This window comes from Carcharhinus amblyrhynchos, chromosome 1 (genome assembly GCF_965287045.1).
Source record: "Carcharhinus amblyrhynchos chromosome 1, sCarAmb.v2.hapA, whole genome shotgun sequence".
Lineage (NCBI taxonomy): Eukaryota > Metazoa > Chordata > Chondrichthyes > Carcharhiniformes > Carcharhinidae > Carcharhinus > Carcharhinus amblyrhynchos.
Window position 1 is genome coordinate 125,819,856 of NC_137324.1, and position 22,064 is coordinate 125,841,919.

The 22,064-nt window shown below is 41.1% G+C and overlaps 1 protein-coding gene across 4 annotated transcripts in view; it reads right to left on the minus strand.

Annotated features, from left to right (window-relative positions):
- Positions 1 to 22,064, minus strand: part of tll1 (tolloid-like 1) — a 303,989-nt gene that overhangs the window by 165,953 nt on the left and 115,972 nt on the right. For all 4 annotated transcript variants that reach the window (XM_080192042.1, XM_080192060.1, XM_080192049.1 and 1 more), the window contains 3 exons: positions 12,614 to 12,724; positions 3,983 to 4,063; positions 2,304 to 2,456 (listed from right to left, as the gene is read on the minus strand). In XM_080192042.1, the coding sequence (XP_080048168.1) occupies positions 2,304 to 2,456; positions 3,983 to 4,063; positions 12,614 to 12,724 (345 nt within the window). The remainder of the gene's footprint in view (positions 1 to 2,303; positions 2,457 to 3,982; positions 4,064 to 12,613; positions 12,725 to 22,064) is intronic.

Sequence of the window (22,064 nt, forward strand, 5' to 3'; positions counted from 1 at the left end):
TATTGTGATTTTAGATTCCTCCTGTCCGACTGACATTCAAACCAGCAACGCCACCTTGGTCTCCATTTGTTCTCTAAAGATGCCAACCTCCCTTGAAATATCATACTTAACTCCAATTCAATGCCCAGCTATTTGGCAAGCTGGTTGGTTGTCAGGTGGGAAACATGTTGCAAAGATTAAAATCATTGCCTGCTGTTAAATTCAGCAGCATTGTGTGAAATCCTTACTTCCAGATTTCCAATCTGCAAATCCTGTATTTTAACTGCTCCCTTTTGGCCTCAGAATTATTTTTGAAATGTTTACCCCATTCTTAATGTTACAAAGCTAATGTGTAGAGTTAACTGAGCGACCCCAAGTCCATCTCCTTGCTTACTCCAGAAAAACAAGTTCAAATTGAACCCAATTCATGGTCCCCACAAGAGAGACAAACACGATCCAAGCTGACAAGATAAAGCATTGCACTGTATCTTGGGCTTGATCCAAAGCTTCATCTCAGCCAAAAGCCTGGCCTCAAAGTTATTATTGCAGTTAAGGTGTCAGTATCAAACTTGAAATCAGTACGTCAAAATCACTTGCTGTGGATCTGGAAAGGGGATCATACTTTGGTCTATATGGGTAGCCAAAAATCTAAGAGAACAAACAGAAGGAGGCAATGATGTTTTGGATAAAATGAAGAAATATGCAAAAGTATCAATGACAGGATGACAATGAAGGGACACCTAATTATTTTTATATTAATGTAGTTAATATTAGAATAGATCTTTGGAATTAGACCAAAGCAAGACTACTGAAAATATTGATACTATTATAATTACATAAACAAAGATCTGGGCCAAAGAAGAGTAAAAACTAAAGTGAGCTCTGTAAATCCGTATTGTAAAGCTGCATAATAATTAGTTTTGAAATGTGAGTGTAATGATAGTAACTGGATTGAAATGTCAAAGGTAGCATCGCCCAATGAGTAGCTGAAGACCATCAGTTTGATAGAGTCATTCAGGCAAGAAGAAAATCGAATTCTAAGCATTTAACCTATTTCATATTATATATTAACTTCAGTCAGAAAATTCTGACACAAGTTTAATGTATGGGTGAAATTTTCCACTCCAAAGGAATAAATTATGAGGGAAGGACATCCCATTTAATTAAGACTAGCAGCAAATTATGCATTGTCCTCTCCACTAGCAACATAAATAATAAGATCAAGGTTTGAAAAACATCATGATTGAAATCAATTCATTATTCAGCTGTGAGAGGACTCACTTTCAACTCTTACTTTGTTCTCACCTTTCTGTCCATTATGTGTATTTTCTAGTAGGAAATCATTAGAAAGCACTAAGTATGGGAGTTGGTTGTCATTTACCTTCCTAGCCCAGTATCTCACCCACGTGATTATTCTTTACATGAGTGTTATCTGGTCATTTTACCATGAAAAGCATGCCCAGCTGTGTCTTCATTGAACTTCAACACACATGTACTATCTAGTAAATGTCACTCGGAACATGTATGGGGACTTTGTTGACTTTGTTTCTCTCTCCCAACATAATGATGCTGAAGTCAATTTTTCCATTATTGCCTTTCACTGACTCAGCGTTGAGAGTGGAATCGTACTTGGTCCTTCCTGTTCCATATACCTCAGTGCCACACCATGCAGTATTCCTTGAATCATTGACAAATCCCCCGCTTCTTTTCAAATGCATCTTCTTTCCCTTTGCATTTGTTGAATTGGAACAAACAGGAAATAACCTGCTTCCAGGCCTCCAACAATCTCAATCCAGTTGGTAGAAGCACAAAGTGCAGCCCGCGATGACAAATGTCTGATTTTTCTCTCACTATTTTGAGAGAAGCCATCTGGTCTCCTTATGGAAAAATTGAAACCACAGTGTGTGAAGGGCGATGACTCACCTGGATCCTACTGCTTGAAGGCAACACAACACCACAGTGAAGTACAGTTAACACCATTTCAGAGTATAATTACATTGACTTAATAACAAAAATTGAAATGTTATATTAAAATTGAATAGTTCAATTATAAAACAATGCAAATATACAAATTATCATTCGGATTGAACTGAGTTTCCTCTTTTTCAATCTAGGTAGTTTGTAGAGCTTATAATAGTGAGAAATATCATCCTCAACACAAAGTTAAAAGTAACACTTGCCACACAGTGATGGTCATCATCATCAAAGAAAATGTAAGGTGATTTGTAGCAGTTCAAACAACATTTGGAGGAAGTCATATAAAGCCACAAAGGTATTTAAAAAAATTTTTGAGTCAATTCCAAGTAAACAAGAGCAACACTCACCAGTGAAGTTGCCTCCGATGACATATGGGATGACACCCCCTGGCCATATTCTCTCAGCTCGTGATGTTGCTGCTCTGGGAACTCGATTCTTCTCAGTCCGATTTAAGGCTTCTGAATTGTTCTTCTCTCTTTCGGTTATATTTTGATCACTATCTGCAAATATTTATTTTTGACATTAAAAGTAATCTCTTCATGAGTATTTTAAGTATGACTATATCATTGATTCATATTAATAATTTTTTTAATGGAATATCTTCAAGTACATCACACAATAACTACAGTTTATTTAAATTATTTTTCCGAAGAACTGCCTGCTCCCCCAGATTTTTGTTTTACACTTTCTGTCTGAAGATTTGTTAAATAGCTATTCTTCCTCTTCTGACAATGGTGACACACCAACATAATTATCATGCTTCAAAATACCTTAATTGGTCGCAAGGCACTTTGGGAGATCCTAAAGTTGTGAAAGTTGCTGTAATAAATGCAAGTGCTTTTTTCATGTAGTGGATATTGTTTCATTTGTATCTCACCCAATTCTTCATGTATGTGCCGATACAGTGAGTATCAAACACATCATTGCCAAGCTCTTCACCATCAGATCCACATAATGCTTTTGTGTTAAAGATAACTGAGGGAGTCTGACTTGCCATGGCAAAATGCACTTTCACATGCTTTTGTACTCTGAAGCCATGGTTAGTGGTTCTCTCCAGCGCACGGCTGATCAGGAATCTCTCCCAGTCTTAGCTCTTGCGTTCATTGTGTGTGAAAGGATTTGAAGGTTGATCCTGAACCAGTTTATATATTATAAGTATACTTTCTTGTCATCAAGTCCTGGGGTGGGAATCGAACCCAGAATGTTGGGCTCAGAGGCAAGGACATTACCCACTGTGCCACAAGACCTCCTCACCAGTCCAAGTACACACACACACACACACACACACACACACGCACACACACGCACACACACGCACACACACACACCCCTAAACATACATTCAAGCTTTCAGCTGGGGGTCACAAAAAAAATGAACAATGATTGCACAACGCATTATTCAGTACAGTTGTGTCTAGCTCAAAATTTCTAAGCTTAATCCTACAAGTCAGATTTTAAAATGATAAACAGAATCTTCTGGACAGAGGTAAAACAGGATCGTTCCTTTACTTTTGACTTTGTAAACAAATATCAATGATAACCCACTACCATCGGACCGACCCCGTGCAGAAATTTCACCCCCAGCAAAAATATTCTGCGCTGCAGTGCAGGTCCATGGCTAGCACATGTCCATTGTACCCAAGTAGTTGCTCACCATATGAGGTCAGGCAAAACTGGCAGAGGTTTCAACTAGGAGGTGCATTACAACCAAATCTATTACCATCACCAGTGAAATTCATTCATGTCCATTTTATGAAGGCTGATGTCTTCCTGATTTGTACAGCTCAGCATGACTCTATTTGCCCACTGAGACATCAGAGAATTTCTATACAAAGTATTTTTCAAGTTAATATATGACCCATGATTCTACACCTTTCTTGAAATCTCCTTTCCATTGCTCAGTTTTAAAAATATGCACAATATTTAAAATATAGTTTGCACTATTTCAAAAATACTAAAGAATCAATATTTAAAATGCTGAAAACATTTATTACGGACAATAAAGATAAGTTATTTTGACAAATACCTGCTCCCAAGCTTAGTATACGATCTATAAGTTGATAAATTGTTCCTTTCCTTTTAGAAACACGGTGTTCTCCAGATCCACCTTTAAAAATGCAAGCAGAAAATTACACCCTATGTAATGATGCACAGTGACTCAAGAGTGGGATTTGCATCAAGCTAAAAATTTAGTTATATTTAAACTCCGTAAAGAATGAATGGCGAAGTAAAATGATCACTTTGTGTTAGTGTGTCACACCTTATGGCCTACTCACTTCAGGTTTTTAAAAAAAGCTGGCATTAGGTTGAATCTCCACTCCAGTGTAATACTGACGGAGTGCTATATGTGCCATCCCTTTGATGAAATGTTAGAAGTACAGCTTGTCTGTCAAATGGATGGTAAAATCTCAAAGCTCGATGTGGTGATTGTCCCTTTAAGAAACAATCTGTAGATCTGTAGAGTAAGGGTCAAATGACCTAGGGAGCCAGCTGGGGATCACCCTGGTAAGTGTGGGATTCTGTACTCAGAGTTATCTCGGGAGCTGATTGCAGCTATGAGGCTGCAGGCCTCTATGTAATTTCAATCTGTAAATAAATGAGATGTGTTATCCCTAAACTGGTGAACAAGCATCTTCACATGAAAGGAAAAAAGGGAGTTCTGCCGTGCTAGTAAATATTCCTCCCTTGGTCAATACTACTTAAAATACATCAACTGATCGTTGTTCTGAGTACATTTTGTGAAACATTACTAGCAACACAAATATCAATTATTCAAAAAGTATTTCATTGCTCAAATGTATGAAATCTTTCAATATGAAAATACAAATATTATTTTTTTTAACCACAGTCAAGATTGTACAGTCAGATGAGTACAGAAACATCTAAATAAACTGCAGGGAATTCAATACATTACTGTCAGACTACTGTATGAGAATCCAGGAAAAATATACAGTTAGGTAAGCAATGTACATGCACGATATATTTGTGGTCGCTGCCGCCTGAAGAAAATAGTCACTATTTGTATCAATACAAAAATGAAAGTCTTGCATTTACATGACACATTGTCACATCTCTCAAACATCTGTTAGAGTGGTACACATACAATAAACTAATTAAAGTGCTGTGGCAGTTATTAAGGAGACGAAAATGGCATTCAATTTTCACTGGAAAGAGAAGGGAGACCTGATAGAGATCTACAAAATTATGAGAGGCATAGACAGGGTGGATAGTCAGAGGCTTTTTCCAAGGATGGAATCGCCAGTTACAAGAGGGCAGAGGTTCAAGGTGAGAGGGGGTAAGTTTAAGGAAGATGTGCAGGAGAAGTTTTTCATGCAGAGAGTGGTGGGTGTCTGGAACATGCTGCCAGACAATGTGGTGGAAGCAGGCACGTTAGCAATATTTAAGAGGCATCTGGATGGGTACATTAATAGGGAGGAAATAGAGAGATACGGACCGAGTAGGGATAAAAGGTTTTTTTTTGTTAGAGCATCATGATCGGCATAGCTTGGATGGCCAAAGGGTCTGTTCCTATGCTGTATTTCTATTTGTTCAATTTGCAGAAAGTAAAATCTCACAATCAGCAAAAAAATGAATCTGTGATGATGTTGGTATCAGGGACACGCCAAAGAACATGTAACAGATCTTTAAAGAGCCAGAAGAGGCAAATAAGGCCTTAGATTTTGCATGTTAACCAATGAATTAAAATTGTGAATGCCTTGAATGAGGCAAATTGAATGCGATGTGTTAGTCTCCAATTTTTCCTATATTGATTAAAAATTTGCACTGGGATTAGAAATAATCTCGCATCCAAAAGTTCAATGGGATAAATTTCTGCCTTTACCCAGATGGTATCATGTCAGAGTTGATCATCCATTCATTTCCTCTCCTGAAGATTACTGCACATTCATTGAAAAGAAAAGAATTACCATATTTCTAATAAAGCTTATCTGACGAGATCATATGCAGGAATAGCATTGAACCCAAAGAATAATGCGGCTTTAAAATTAGAAATCTGCTTTCAACTATGATCTTTGTTCACTGCCAACAGAATGCATTTTATTTTCTTCCCATTTTCAATCTTTTGTGTCAATTTTCTTCCCTCTCTCTCTATTCCTACATTAGGTTCAGTTTTACACAAAAAAAACTTATATTCCCAGACTAGCCCAAATTCTTCACCTATGATAGTAAGGTCCTGGTGGGCAGGTTGTGAGGAGTGTCAGTCAGCAACTTTGGAAGACCCGTTTTCCCCAATATTCTGAAGAGTGTTAAATTCTGACCCTGCAGCTAATTTTCTCCCATAGGATTCCCTCGCAGCAATCAACCAGATTCGTCCCAGGGTGAAGGGCACCATAGAGGAACTTGCAGCCCAAGAGGAAGTAAGGCACCTGCTGCAATGCTAAAAGGAGCAGGAAGAGTAAGGAGTGGAGGATCTGACCTTGGGGAGGAGTACCAAATGGCAGGTAAGATGATATTTTGGTGCACTGCAAGGAAGCACTTATGCTTCTCCTGGCCATAGGTAGTGCTGCAAGGACACATAGCTTTTCCCTAAAGCTTTTCCTTAAACTTGCCTTGCACTGACAGGTTTCCCAGAGGCTCAGAAAACACATCTTGCCAAGGTTAAACCTTTAAGAAGTTAAATGTAAGATATCTCAGAGGGCAGTAGGATTGGAAGAAATACAAAGAACAAAGAAAATTACGACACAGGAACAGGCTCTTTGGCCCTCCAAGCCCGCACCGACCATACTTCCCAACTTAACTAAAACCCCCTACCCTTCTGGGGACCATATCCCTCTATTCCCATCCTATTCATGTATTTGTCAAGGCGCCCCTTAAAAGTCACTACCGTATCCGCTTCCACTACCTCCCCAGCAATGAGTTCCACCCACTACTCTGTGTAAAAAAACTGCCTAGTATATCTCCTTTAAATCTTGCCCCTTGCACCTTAAACCTGTGCGCCCTAGTAATTGACTCTTCCACCCTGGCAAAAAGCTTTTGACTATCCACTCTGTCCATGCCTATCATAATCTTGCAGACTTCTATCAGGTCGCCCCTCAAACTCTGTCCTTCCAGTGAGAACAAACCAAGGTTCTCCAACCTCTTCTCATAGCTAATGCCCTCCATACCAGGCAACATCCTGGTAAATCTTTTCTGCACTCTTTCCAAAGCCTCCACATCCTTCTGGCAGTGTAGCGACCAAAATTGAACACTATATTCCAAGTGTGGCTAACTAAGGTTCTATAAAGTTGCAACATGACTTACCAATTTTTAAACTCAATGCCCCGGCCAATGAAGGCAAGTATGCAGTATGCCTTCTTGACTACCTTTTCCATCTGCATTGCCACTTGCAGTGACCTGTGTACCTGTACACCCAGATCCCTTTGCCTCTTAAGGATTCTGCCACTTGCCGTATATTTCCTATCTGTATTAGACCTTCCAAAATGCATTACCTCACACTTGTCCTGATTAAACTCCATCTGCCATCTCCCTGCCCAAGGCTCCAACTGATCTATATCCTACTGTATCCTCCAATGGTCCTCTTCGCTATCCACAAATCGGCCAATCTTTGTGTCATCCGCAAACATACTAATCAAACCAGTTACATTTTCCTACAAACCATTTATATATATTACAAACAGCAAAGGTCCCAGCACTGATCCCTGAGGAATGCCACTTGTCACAGCCCTCCATTCAGAAATGCACCCTTCCACTGCTACGTTTTGTCTTCTACAACCGAGCCAGTTTTGTATCCACCTTGCCAGCTCACCTCGAATTCCATGTGACTTCACCTTCTGCACCAGTCTGCCATGAGGGACCTTGTCAAAGGCCTTACTGAAGTCCATGCAGATAACATCCACAGCTCTACCCCCAATCATCTTTGTCACTTCCTCAAAAAAATCAAGTTTGTGAGACACGACCTCCCTTCACAAAACCATGTTGCCTGTCATTAATACGTCCATTTATTTCCAAGTGGAAATAAATCCTGTCTCGAAGAATCCTCTCCAATAATTTCCCTAGTACTGATGTAAGGCTCACTGGCCTGTAATCACCTGGATTATTCTTGCTATCCTTCTTAAACAAAGGAACAGCATTGACTATTCTCCAGTCCTCTGTGATCTCCCCTGTAGCCAGTGAGGATACAAAGATTTCGCTCAAGGCCCCAGCAATCTCCTCCCTTGCCTCTCTCAATATTCTGGGGTATATCGTATCAAGCCCTGGGGGCTTGTCTACCTTCATGTTTCTCAAGAACCCTAATATCTCCTCCTTTTAGATCACAGAGATAAGCAGGGATAAAGCCATGGAAGGATTTGAAAGCAGAGGTGAGGAATTTTAAATAAATATGTTGATTAACCAGTGGCCAGTGTAGGTTAGCAAGCACAAGAGTGATGGGTGAACAAGACTTCTTTGAAAATTGGGACCATCTGATCAGCTGCTTTTGTTGCTTCCCTTCCTCCCCTCTGGGTAAAAGCTCTTCTCAGGCTCTCCACACTGTAGAACAGAACTCATGACTTTCTGTAGCTCCTCTCTTATCTCCCCTCATTTTATTCATGAGAGATACCTTCTGCTCTTGCAATCTTATTCCCACTAAATCACTGACACTCTATTTCCTTTCCTGGCTTCCAACTTAGTGAACACTGATCTTGTTCAAATATTGTTCCTATTTCCTTTAATCTGCCCTCATGTTAATTTGCCTAAAAAAAACTATCACCAATGTTCCCTCCAACGTGCAAGGGTACATAGCTGTACGGCAATCAGGGATTTGTAGGAAAGGAGACAAACACAGCACACAAAAGAAATGTTTCATTTAAGAATTGCACATTATAATTACTCCAGAAGTTGACTGTGAAGGAACTGTGATTTATTACAGAAATGAAAATAAACAATGACCACAAACCTGTGGTGAACACAACAGGTCCCAACCAGGGTTAAAAGGTTAATGGACCCTCTCAGGGTCTTGCTTATATAGGACTCAGGAGATAAACTCCACCTGGTGGGCTAATTACCAGTCCTCAGGGAGCTTATATTCAACAAGCCCAACTGGGAGGTCAATTAATGATTCCCCATGCAGATCATGGGGATTTTACACCTCTCCCCCTTGCTGCTTGGGCACAAGAGCTGTCTTCGCCTTTTGGCCAATGGCGGTGTATAGCATATCAGCAAGTGCCTCTTTCTTGACGACCAATGAAACATTATTGGAGGTGCTTCTTCCTCACCAATGGTTTCTGATGGGCTTCTGCTGTTTAAGTCTCCATTTCAGAGTCAGAGATCTCATATGATATTTTGGGGTTTCCCATTGGTGGAGGTATTTTGTCCTCTCTCTGTGTACTTGGGGTCTCCGAAGGCATATTCGCCAAATTTGGTGCTTCTGTTGACATATCCCGATGTTTTAACTGGTCCACATGTTTTCCTTGTACTGTGTCTCCAACTTTTACCATGTAGGACACTGGCCCTGTTTCGAAGAGGATTGTTTGTGGTGTCTGTTGGGTGCTGCCTCCAGAATTTTGCACTAAGACCATGGGCAGGTTTTAATGGCCTCACTCAAGCAAGACTGGAAGTTCCCACCCAAGGTCAATGGACATTTCCGTTGTCCACCACTCGCCTGCTCCAATTCCACGGGGGGTGTGAAGCAGTAGAATTCCAGCACTTATCCTTGTGAAAAGACTCTATCTGCTTCTTTTCTTTAATTGTGGCCCTTTTTTTCGCTTCCTTGTTCCTTTCCATTCTACTTAGGTTTGGGAATGCAAGGCTTAGCCTATTTCATAGACTCCTACCAACTAGTAATTTGGTCAGGGCTACACCTGTTGCGACATGTGACATCATTCTATAACTGAAGAGAAAACATTGCTGTCTACAGATCCCCTGGTCTGTTTTTTCATTCCCCTTTTAAAAATTTGGACAGCTTGGTCCAGTAGTCCATTCGATGATGGGTGGGGGAAGGGGTTGTGTGGACATGTATATTCCATTCGTTTCCGTAAATGTCTTAAATTCCCTATTGGTAAAAGGGGTTCCATTATCCATCATCAAAACATCTGGGTCTGATGGGAACAGAAAGATTGTTGCAACTTTTCTATTGTGTTTTGCAATGTGGTGGACCTCATCTGGTGCACCTTCATCCATCTAGAATGGAGACCATGAATGTTCCTGCAAAGTCTGCATGTATCCTCACCCATGGCATTCCTGGCCATTCCCAGGGATAGTAAAAAGTCCCACATCATTCCCAGGGATGTCAGGAAGCTACCAGTCTTGCCTTCTGATTTTCCTAGCACATTCTACACGTTTGCACCATTTTCTCCATGTCCATGTCAATTCTAGGCCATCAGACACAGCTTCTCATGAACATCTTCATTTTTGATACACCTGGATGGCCATTATGCTGTTCTTGAAGGATAGGCCTTTGAGCAGGACGTGGAATAACTACCCAGGCTCCCCACAGGATAAAAGGTTTCAGGTATTTTGTCGCATATGGCTTCAGGCCTTGTGTTGGATATTCCTGCATTCCTCCATTTAATATTACATGGTTTAGCTTCACCAGTGTAGGGTCATTTCAAGTTTAAGTTTTTATTTGCTTTGCCAAAATTGACAAAATGTCCACAAAATTTAATGTCATCACTACCTTCATTCTTTTTGGTGGTGATGGAAAGCTTGTGGGCAAAGGGAAGTGACTCAGAGAGTCCGCGTAGGAGACTTGTATCCCTACTCAGTGTTCCAGGGTATATTCATAAGCGCCTCGTAATAGTGTCCATTGCAGTATTAGGGCTGGCGCTATCAGAGGGATTGTTTCATGCTTGAAAAAATGGCCCAACAGAGGTTTGTGGTCTGTTAGGATGGTAAAGTGTCGACCCTACACATACTGATGGAAGTTCTTCACTGAGAAGACCATTGCCAAACGCTCTTTTTCTATTTGAGCATACCTTCTTTCTACATTGACTAATGTCCTTGAGGCATATGCAATCAGGCATTCCATCTCGGTCTTCCATTGGTGTGATAATACTGCACCTATTCCATAAGGAGAGGCGTCACATGTTATGACCAATGGCCTTTCCAGGTTGAAATGGGTCAACATGTTGTCTGACTGCAGTTGGTGTTTTACCCTCACAAAAGTGTCTTCCTGTGGTTCTTTCCATGCCCACTTCTGATGCTTTTACAATAACTTATGTAGAGATGCCAATAAGATTGCCAAGCTTTGGATCTGGAGTCACATGTAGGCCAGGCTAGGTAAAGTCGGCAGATTTCTTCCTCTAAAGAACATTGATGAACCAGATGGGTTTTTAACAACAATCGATGATGGTTACCGTTACTGAGGGTAGATTTCAATTCATATTTTATTAATTGAATGTAAACTCCCCCAGCTGCCATGGTGGCGTTCTTACCCATGTTCCCAGAGCATTAGCCTGGGCAGCTGGATTAATAACTTAACACTGGAAAGGCTGAAGCCATTGTTTTTAGTCATTGCCATAAATTCCATTACCTAACAATTGACTCCATCCCTCTTCCTGCCATACAGTTTGCAACCTTAATATTATTTTTAACCTCAAGATAACCGCCAAATACATACCCACGCCATTAATATGACCACTGCCTGCAAGCAGATTGGCTGCCAGCCCCTTATCCCAGCTTTCAATGACAATATGGTCAGTTTGGAGTTAAGTTGGGGTCTGGTTTAGAATTTTTTTTAGATTTTTCTATCTCACCTGATGACAATCCACCCTTTTTGGGGGGTTAAAATTACCCCCACTCCCACCCAGAGTATCATCAATTCTTTTGACTTTGGAAAATATTATAACCAAGCCCAAACTTGACTTCTACTTTTGTTTACATATGCCTACCTCCAGCCAGTTTCCGGGTCCCAGGTCCACAATCTGGCGAGTTATTGTGGCTCAGATCATAGAATCATAAAATCATAGAATCTCGACAGTGCAGAAGGAGGCCATTTGGGCCATCGAGTCTGCACCGACTCTTCTACAGGCCATCTTTCTCAAGCCCACCCTCTGCCCCACGTCCACAACACCACATATTTATTCCACTAATTCCCCGAATCTACACATTTTGGAATACTAAGGGGTAATTTAGCATGGCCAATCCATCTAACCTGCACATCTTTGGACTGTGAGAGGAAAACAGAGCACCCAGAGGAAACCCATGCAGATCCAGGAAGAACATGCAAACTCCACACAGACAATAATCCAAGCTGGGAATTGAACCCAGGTCCCTGGAGCCATGAGGCAGTAGTGCTAACCACTGTGCCACGTGCCATCCATGCCAATATGCCAACATCACAGCATCCCTACTTCTACCTCAACTGAGGTCAGTGTGGGAAGTGAATGCAAGACTTTCCTGATGTGTAAGCCTAAGCTAATAGGTAAATCTTTGAGGGAGTAGCTGCATATACACACATATGCAATAACATAAAAGGGAATCATTCCATGACACATTATTTTGAAAAGCATTTCTGAGCAACTTTTTTTAGTATTTTATACATACTACAAAGCAATGTCTTGCATTAAACCACAGGTAACAATGTCATAGTTTTCTTGATAGGACCTGTTTTTCAATGAATTACATTGTTGGCATTTTGAACTCAGAAACGTAGGCTTCAGTCCTTCATTCACTTTGTTTCTTTTGAAAAACATATTGACAACATGCATGCAACATAAATTACCTGATGTGTGTCCAATTCTGTCTAACATGTGTCTTGATAAATCAATTGTCCTGTCAATCTGAAACAGTTGCAAGTCTTCTTCATCTAAGGCAATATCTCCCCAAAACGCAGCTTTAAAACAAAAACAATATCAATTCAGATGAGCAAACAAAGCAGTGACTAGTTGGAAGGATGTTAACCCACGAGAAAAGAATGCAAGAGGATGTCTATTGTTCCTGATTATTTATTTGCACCTGATCAGTGCTTCCAATTGTTACTTCTTTCTATCCCATTCTCTTCCCTCATGTTTTAATTGTAATGGATTACACAAAGATAAGATTCCATAAGCAGTAACTCAGGCGGTCAGAATCTTTCATATATGAGCCTGTCACTGGGCAATTCAACCATGGAAAGCATGAGGCTAGCCTGATTCCTGTCATCAATATTCACATGAGTCCATATTCACTTGGAATTCTTGGATGCTAATCAATAGCAGGCAATAATTGATTAAGTCCATGGAATATAGTTTTGTCTGAGCAGCACTTTTCAGCATATTTTTAAAAATATAATTCCCTTGCTGCTGGTTGCAGCCTATTTATCTCATATGCACTAACACATGACAAGTTATGAGAATCCTCTGGCCTCATTCCATTAGTATTACTGTAATTATAAGTGGACAAGCAGGACTAACTGTCCCACATCTGGAAAATATAAAGGATCAAAAAGTTATTTTTGAATTTTGAAAAACAGGCCCTTCGGCCCACAAGTTGCGCCGAACATGTCCCTACCTAACTAGGCTTACCTATAACCCTCTATCTTACTCAGTTCCATGTACTTATCCGAAAGTCTCTTAAAAGACCCTATCGAATCTGTTTTCACCACCACTGCTGGCAGCCGATTCCAGGCACCCACCACCCTCTGAGTGAAAAACTTACCCCTGACATCTCCTTTATACCTACTCCCCAGCACCTTAAACCTGTGTCCTCTTGTGGCAACCATTTCTGTCCTGGGAAAAAGCATCCACTCGATCAATACCTCTCAACATCTTATACGCCTCTATCAGGTCACCCCTCATCCTTCGTCTCTCCAAGGAGAAAAGACCAAGCTCACTCAATCTATCCTCATAAGGCATGCTACCCAATCCAGGCAACATCCTTGTAAATCTCCTCTGCACCCTTTCTATGGCTTCCACATCATTTCTGCAATGAGGCAACCAGAACTGAACACAGTACACAAGTGGGGTCTGACCAGGGTCTTATACAGCTGCAACATTATCGCCCGACTCTTAAACTCAGTTCCTCGATTGATGAATGCCAGTACACCGCACGCCTTCTCATCCACAGCCTCTATCTGCGAAGCTGCTTTGAGCATCCTATGAACCCAGACCCCAAGATCCTTCTGATCTTCCACACTACCAAGAGTCTTACCCTTAATATTATATTCTGTCATCTTATATGATCTGCCAAAATGAATCACCACACACTTATCTGGGTTGAACTCCATCTGCCACTTCTCTGCCCAGTCTTGCATCCTATCAATGTCTCGCTGCAACATCTGACATACCTCCACACTATCCACAACACCTCCAATCTTTGTGCCATTCGCAAACTTACCAACCCATCCCTCCACTCCTTCATCCAGGTCATTTATAAAAATCACAAAGAGCAAGGGTCCCAGAACAGATCCCTGGGGCACTCCACTGGTGACCGATCTCCATGCAGAAAATAACCCATCTACAACCACTCTTTGCCTTCTGTGGGCAAGCCAGTTCTGAATCCACAAAACAATGTCCCCTTGGATCCCGTGCCCCCTCACTTTCTTAATAAGCCTTGCATGGGGCATCTTATCAAATGCCTTGCTGAAGTCCATATATACTACATCTACCGCTCTTCCTTCATCAATGTGTTTAGACACATCCTCAAAAAATTCAATCTGTCTCGTAAGGCATGATCTGCCTTTGGCAAAGCCGTGCTGACTATTTTTGATCATACTCTATCTCTCCAAATGTTCATAAATCCTGCCTCTCAGGATCTTCTCCATCAACTTACCAACCACTGAGGTTAGACTCACTGGTCTATAATTTCCTGGGCTATCTCCACTCCCTTTCTTGAATAAAATTAAAAATAAGATTTTAAGAAATAAGATGAAGAATATGTTTTTATAAAGTAACAAATTGAGATAGTCACCCTACAGGCATATGGGCTGAATAAGATCAGTATTGAAGCTGAAAATCAGACAACAAAAATGTTTCTGTGAAGTAATTTATTTAAAGTATTTCTTATGTACAACAGATTTCATCTGACAATTCACTTTATTACCTCCTTTTGCTCAATTATTTTAATTAACAATTTTAATCCTACACATACGAAACAAATCTAAATTCACACAAATTATACTCAACAACATGATCTGGCCAAAAGAATTCCTTTCACAATGAATTTTTCATTTGTTTTGTTTTACTTTACTTGCTTTGATCTTAGTTTAATTAGATTTACAATTTTAATTATACCTTGCCTTCTGTCTTTCTGCCAACATCATGCCTTCCTACTCTAACCCACACAGACATGGAGAGAATGTACAAACTCCACACAGTCACCCAAGGCTGGAAATGAACACAGGTCCCTGGAGCTGTGAGGCAGCAGTGCTAACCACTGTGCTGCCCCTACAGAGAGGCAGGATAGGCTGGGGTTGTTTTCCATAGAGTAAAGAAGGCTGAAGGGTGACCTCATTGAGGTGTCCAAAATTATGAAGGAATTATTGATGGGGTAAACTTTCCCCATGGTACAGGAGTCAATAACCAGGGGCATAGACTTAAGATAAGGAGCAGGAGATTTAGAGGGGATTTGAGGACAAATCTTTTTCACCCAGTCATGGTGGGAATCAGAAACTCTGGCTGAAAGTGTGGTAGAGGTGGGAACCCTTATCATATTTAAGAAACATAAAAGGTAGGAGCAGGAGGAGGCCATTTGGCCCTTCAAGCCTGCTCTGCCATTCATCCTAATCATGGCTGATCGTCCAACTCAATAGTCTAATTCTACTGTCTCCTCATAATCTTTGATCCCATTCGCCTAAGTGCTATATCTAGCTGCCTCCTGAATACATTCAATGTTTTGGCATCATGTACTTCCTTTGGTAATGAATTCCATAGGCTCACCACTCTTTGGGTGAAGAAATGTCTCCTCATCTCCATCCTAAATGGTCTACTCCAAATCCTCAGATGCACTTAGATGAGCATTTGAAACACCATAGCATGCAAGGCTATGGACCAAGTGCTGGAAAATAGGAGTAGAATAGATACAAAAACAGAAAATGCTGGAAAATCTCAGGTCTTACAGCATCTGTCGAGAGAGAATAAAGCCAATGTTTTTGTGTTAGATGACCCTTCATCAACAGATAGGTGTTTGATGGCCAGCACAGGCACAATATGCCAAAGGGGCTCTTGCTGTGCTGTAAAATGATATATATCAGACTTTTGAATGATCTTATCATATATTAAGCTGATCTTTCTCTTCACCTACCTGTAACTGCAACACTATATTCTATATCCTATCATTTTCTCCTATGTATTTCATGAACGGTATGTTTTGCTTAGATAGCACGCAAGAGATAATACTTTTCATTGCATCCCAGTACATGTAATAATAATAAATCAAGTCAAAAGTATTGCACAGGAACATTAGCTTAAATTTTGTACTTAAGTCTCTGGAGTGGGACTTGAATCCATAACCTTTTAACGGAGATATGAGCATGTTAGCATTGAGGCACTGACATGCATGATAATGGAGACATCTGGAATATTGACTGAAAGATATGTTTCTTAACGATTGTGTGGGTCAAATCTATGATTTGGGCATTAGACAACCACAAACTAGTAAGGAGGACTTTGCAAGTTTGGCTGGACTGGAATTGTTCAGATCTTGTCTTAATGGCTGGTTTGATGCCAACAAGTCAACCTGCTATTTCTTTTAGAAATGTATTCTGCAGCAACTATTTAAATAAGTGGCTTCCTCGATAACTTCCAAGGGCACAGGAATATCTCAACATAGGTATAGGAAAATCCTATTGATGTATTGTGAGACAAGTCACATGTAGACCAGACTGGGCACCTCACTTTCCTGAATCAGTTGAATTTTTATGAGAACCAAGCAGTTTTTGTTTTAAACTGGTCAGCTTTCCTGGTCTTTTCCCATAAATTTATTGAATTACAAACATACCAATCAGGTCAATTCTATTTCACAAAATTACCACGGCAAGATTTGAAACCCTAACCTCAGGGTTGCTTGGCTAGTGGGGTATACTCCTCAAGCTATGCCAACAGAGTTTTGTGTTTGGTTCACCTGGAATAAATCAAATCCAAAGAAAACTCAACAGTCATTTACTTTGAATGACACCAGCTGAAATTCTCTGGTCTCGTATGTCCCACCACCACTGCCAGTGAGAATGGAGAATTTGGCACCCAGTCAAATTCACTGCAGCGGGACGAGAGAATCTGAGGCGTGGGCAAGATCGGAGAATACCGCCCATATTCGCCAGCCTGAATTCTCCAGCATACAAAGCATGCCTTGCAAGCCAAGGTGCCCCTCTGGTAATTCTGGCCAGCAGATTCTAAAAATTTTGGAAAGGAGTCAGAGAACATGTGCGCCTAAATAAAGACAGGTATATTCAAGTACTATGCAAATATCTGCCAGTGCTTTACACTTTCTTTGTATCACCATTTTTAGTGACCTAGACTTCACGTGATCCTGGAATATAAACTTGGGGAATGCAAAAGTTGTTGAGTGGAAAGGTTGCCTTCAACTGCTGAGCTAGGGATGGGAGTGGCAGTGATGTGCTTCACGTAACATATCTGATTCCAGTATGTATACTTCATGTACAAAACAATCTAAAAAGTTTATTTTTGAAGTTTAAAAGTATAAGCTATCTTTTTTGCAGCTTACAGTACCTTTCTTTTAAGTATACTTGTTGTAAGTAGGCTGACACAATCACTCAAACTCTGCAACTGCTCATTTGAAATTGAGCCTTCCCACACACAGCTGTTCTTGAGTAAGTCTTATTAACTGCACACTTTGTAAACTTGACTAAAGCACTTACCTTTTCACGGCCTTTATTTGCAGCAGGAATCAGGCCTGAAAAGATATATCCATTAGACCACACTCACCAATAGAAAAAAAACAAGGATTTAAAGGAGCCTCAGCTGAGTTTCATGGCAGCCATTGTTGCCTCAGACCTCAATCCCAAAATCTCATCTGGCAACCCCACTAGGGGTCATAACTCACAATTTGGGAAGTCCTGTCATATGCCATGATAATGTTGCACCCCTGTAACAAGTAACACAAGATCCATCTCTGTAAGAGTCCTGCATAAGGCCATGATCATGATGTGGAGATGCCGGCGTTGGACTGGGGTAAACACAGTAAAAAGTCTGACAACACCAGGTTTAAATCCAACCGATTTATTTGATAGTAAACTCACAAGCTTTTGAGGTTTCCCTCTTTGTCAGGTGGATGAAGAGTTCTGGCCTCAGACATAGCATATAACAGCACAGACAGTTTACAGATTACTGATTAGAATGCGAATCTTTACACCTAACCTGCTATTCAAGTCTTAAAGTGGCTAACAATGTGAGTGGAAGGAGCACTGAGCACAGGTTAAAGAGATGTGCATTGATACAGTAAAGATACACAAGAAAAACACATCCGGCCGTCCCATCATAACGGGCAAAGGGGCCCTGTATGAGAACCTCTCCAGCTATGTCGAGGGCATCCTGAAACCCATTGTACAAAGAACCCCCAGCTTTTGTCGCGACACTACGGACTTCCTACGGAAACTCAGCACACATGGAGCAGTTGAGCCAGGGACACTCCTTGTCACAATGGATGTCTCGGCGCTCTACACCAACATCCCCCATGACGATGGCATTGCTGCAACTGCCTCAGTACTCAATGCCGACAACTGCCAGTTTCCAGATGCAATTTTACAACTCATCTGCTTCATCCTGGACCATAATGTCTTCACCTTCAACAACCAGTTTTTCATCCAGACACATGGAACAGCCATGGGGACCAAATTCACACCTCAATATGCCAACATCTTCATGCACAGGTTCGAACAAGACTTCTTCACCTCACAGGATCTTCAACCGATGCTATACACTAGATACATCGATGACATTTTCTTCCTTTGGACTCATGGTGAACAATCACTGAAACAACTATATGATGACATCAACAAGTTCCACCCCACCATTAGACTCACCATGGACTACACTCCAGAATCGGTTACATTCTTGGACACACGCATCCCCATCAAGGATGGTCACCTCAACACCTCACTGTACTACAAGCCCACAGACAACCTCACAATGCTCCACTTCTCCAGCTTCCAGCCTAAACACGTTAAAGAAGCCATCCCCTATGGACAAGCCCTCCATATACACAGGATTTGCTCAGATGAGGAGGATCGTGACAGACACCTCCAGATGTTGAAAGGTGCCCTCATAAGAACAGGATATGGCGCTCGACTCATCTATCGACAGTTCCGATGCGTCACAGCGAAAAACTGCACTGACCTCCTCAGGAGACAAACACGGGACACGGTGGACAGAGTACCCTTCGTCGTCCAGTACTTCCCCGGGGTGGAGAAGCTACGACATCTTCTCCAGAGTCTTCAACATATCATTGATGAAGACGAACATCTCAGCAGGGCCATCCCCACACCCCCACTTCTTGCCTTCAGACATCCGCACAACCTCAAACTATGCAGTCTTCAAGAGAACAGTGACCACAATACCACACAACCCTGCCACAGCAACCTCTGCAAGACATGCCGGATCATTGACATGGATGACATCATCACACATGAGAATACCATCCACCAGTTACACGGCACATACTCTTGCAACTCGGCCAACGTTGTCTACTTAATACATTGCAAGAAAGGATGTCCCGAAGCATGGTACACTAGGGAGACCATGCAGACGCTACAACAACGGATGAATGAACATCGCTCGATAATCACCAGGCAAGACTGTTCCCTTCCTGTTGGCGAACACTTCAGTGGTCACAGGCATTCGGTCTCTGACCTTCAGGTAAGCATTCTCCAAGGCGGCCTTCACGACACACGACAGCGCAGAGTCACTGAACAGAGACTGATAGCCAAGATCCGCACACATGAGGATGGTCTCAACAGGGACCTTGGGTTCATGTCGCACTATCTGTAACCCCCATGACTTGCCTGGGTTTGCAAAACCTCACTTACTATACTGTCTGGAGACAATACACATCTCTTTAACCTGTGATCAGTGCTCCTTCCACTCACCATGTTGGCCATTTTAAGACTTGAATAGCAGGTTAGGTGTAAAGATTTGCATTCTAATCAGTAATCTGTAAACTGTCTGTGCTGTTATTTGCTCTGTCTGAGGCCAGAACTCTTCATCCACCTGATGAAGAGGGAAACCTCGAAAGCTTGCGAGTTTACTATCAAATAAATCAGTTGGACTTAAACCTGGTGTTGTCAGACTTCTTACTGTGTTTAAGGCCATGATACCAGCAGTGGGGGAACATATATAAAGGGACTGGAAAGTTTAAGTAACTCATTGCAAATTAAACGCCTTTTTATTTTAGAGACATTGCAAACAGTTGACATTTTAGTTCAGTAGCTCTCATTACACGGCAGCAAGTCTCCAAGGATATCCAACAGTTTCTCACTCCCCCAGTGTCTATCCCCACATCCACTTCAGGCACAATCCCCAATTAAGGCAAGGGAACATGTAAAAATGAATCAAATGCTTCTTACGATGGAGAATCAATTGGTGTTAGGAATGCACCCTTGAAATGAGTCCTGCTCCCTTACATTTCTACCAGTGCAATGCTCAAATGGGAATGCTAGTTTAATATATTTGCAATCAGTAAATCAGGTGACAGATCCCTTGGGTTTTGGTTTATATACTTTTGGTTTTCAATTTATTGATTTCCTGTGTAGACCATAAATAACTTCCTGGCTCCCCAGCATCAGATTTAGGGGATATCCTACAGGTGCATCAGGATGTTCCCAGGTAAAGGTTTACATGGCAATTGTCCAGAAATACAAACTTCCCTTGGACAACTGTGCTGTTCTGGGAACCATTTGACAAAGCAATTTAAATCCCTAATTCCAATTACTCTGTCAAGGTTACGCTAATAGCTACTCAAAAAACCTCAGAAGAAATAAAATCTCTTCTAACTCCTGTATAACTATTTTAAATACACAGCCAGATTCCTGTAAGGAATGCTCCCAATGTACCATTCCCCAATCCCCATACCCATCACCACCCTCTAATCACCTGCAGCAGACCTGGAGGTAGAGTACAGGGCTTAAATGCTAAACAGATACTTTGCATTTATTACCAATGTCACATCATGGCAGGAAATAGAGGATTTGGATAGAATAAAAATAAAAAGGAAGTGCTTAAAAAGTCAACAGCACTCAATATGGAAGTCACCCAATCCAGTTTGAGTTGTATCCTGGGTTGCTGACGAAAGAAAGGGTGAAGTTAATGGAGTTTGGCCACAATCTTCCAATCCTCTTTAGCTATGGGATTGGTGCCAGAGGACTGGAGAACTGCAAACACTATGTCCCAGTTCAAAAGCAGAGATGCAAACCAAACAACTCAGTCAGCCAATGCTAAGGATATTTTTAGGAGCAATAATTAAGATAAAATTGTTATTTGGAAAAAATATGTAAATAAATGAAAGGCAGCAAGGATTTGTTAAAAGCAAATTCTGTTTGTTAACTTGATGAGTTATTTGAAAAAATAGTGGAGAGAGTCAAAGATAGTATAGTTGATCCTTTGTATATAGGCTTTCAACGACGTTTGATGAAGTGCCACATCAGACTTGTTAGCAAAATTGAAGACGTAGGATAAAAGAGGAAGCAGCAGCATGGATACCAAACTGGCTAACAGACAGAAGCCAGGAGGGAGTGATAAATGTTTGCATTTCCCAAAGGTTGATATTAGCTCACTACTCTTACATTGAGATTTTTCAGCCCTACCACGGCAGGTTTTCCGGCAGCAGATATGGTGATCCATTAAAATTCTCATTGACTTCAGCAGGACTGGAAGATCCCACCAATAAAAGAGGCCAGAAAATCCCACGCTTTTAGATTTAGATTAATGACATAGAGTTGGGTATGTGGGCCATAATTTCAAAGTTTGTAAATTACATGAAACTCAGAGTTCTTGTAAATATTGAGGAGGGTGAAATGGGTACAGATACACTGCAATTAAAATTTATGACAGAGAAGTGTGAAGTGATCCTTTTTTCAGAAAAAATTAAATGAGGCAATATAAACCACAATATACAATTTTACAAGGGTTGTGGCTACAAAGAGCTGCACATACACAAATTTTTGAAGGTAGATTGAAAAGTTGAGAAGGCTGTTAATAAAGCATATGCGATCCTTGGCTTTATAAATAGAGCCATTGAGCAGGGTT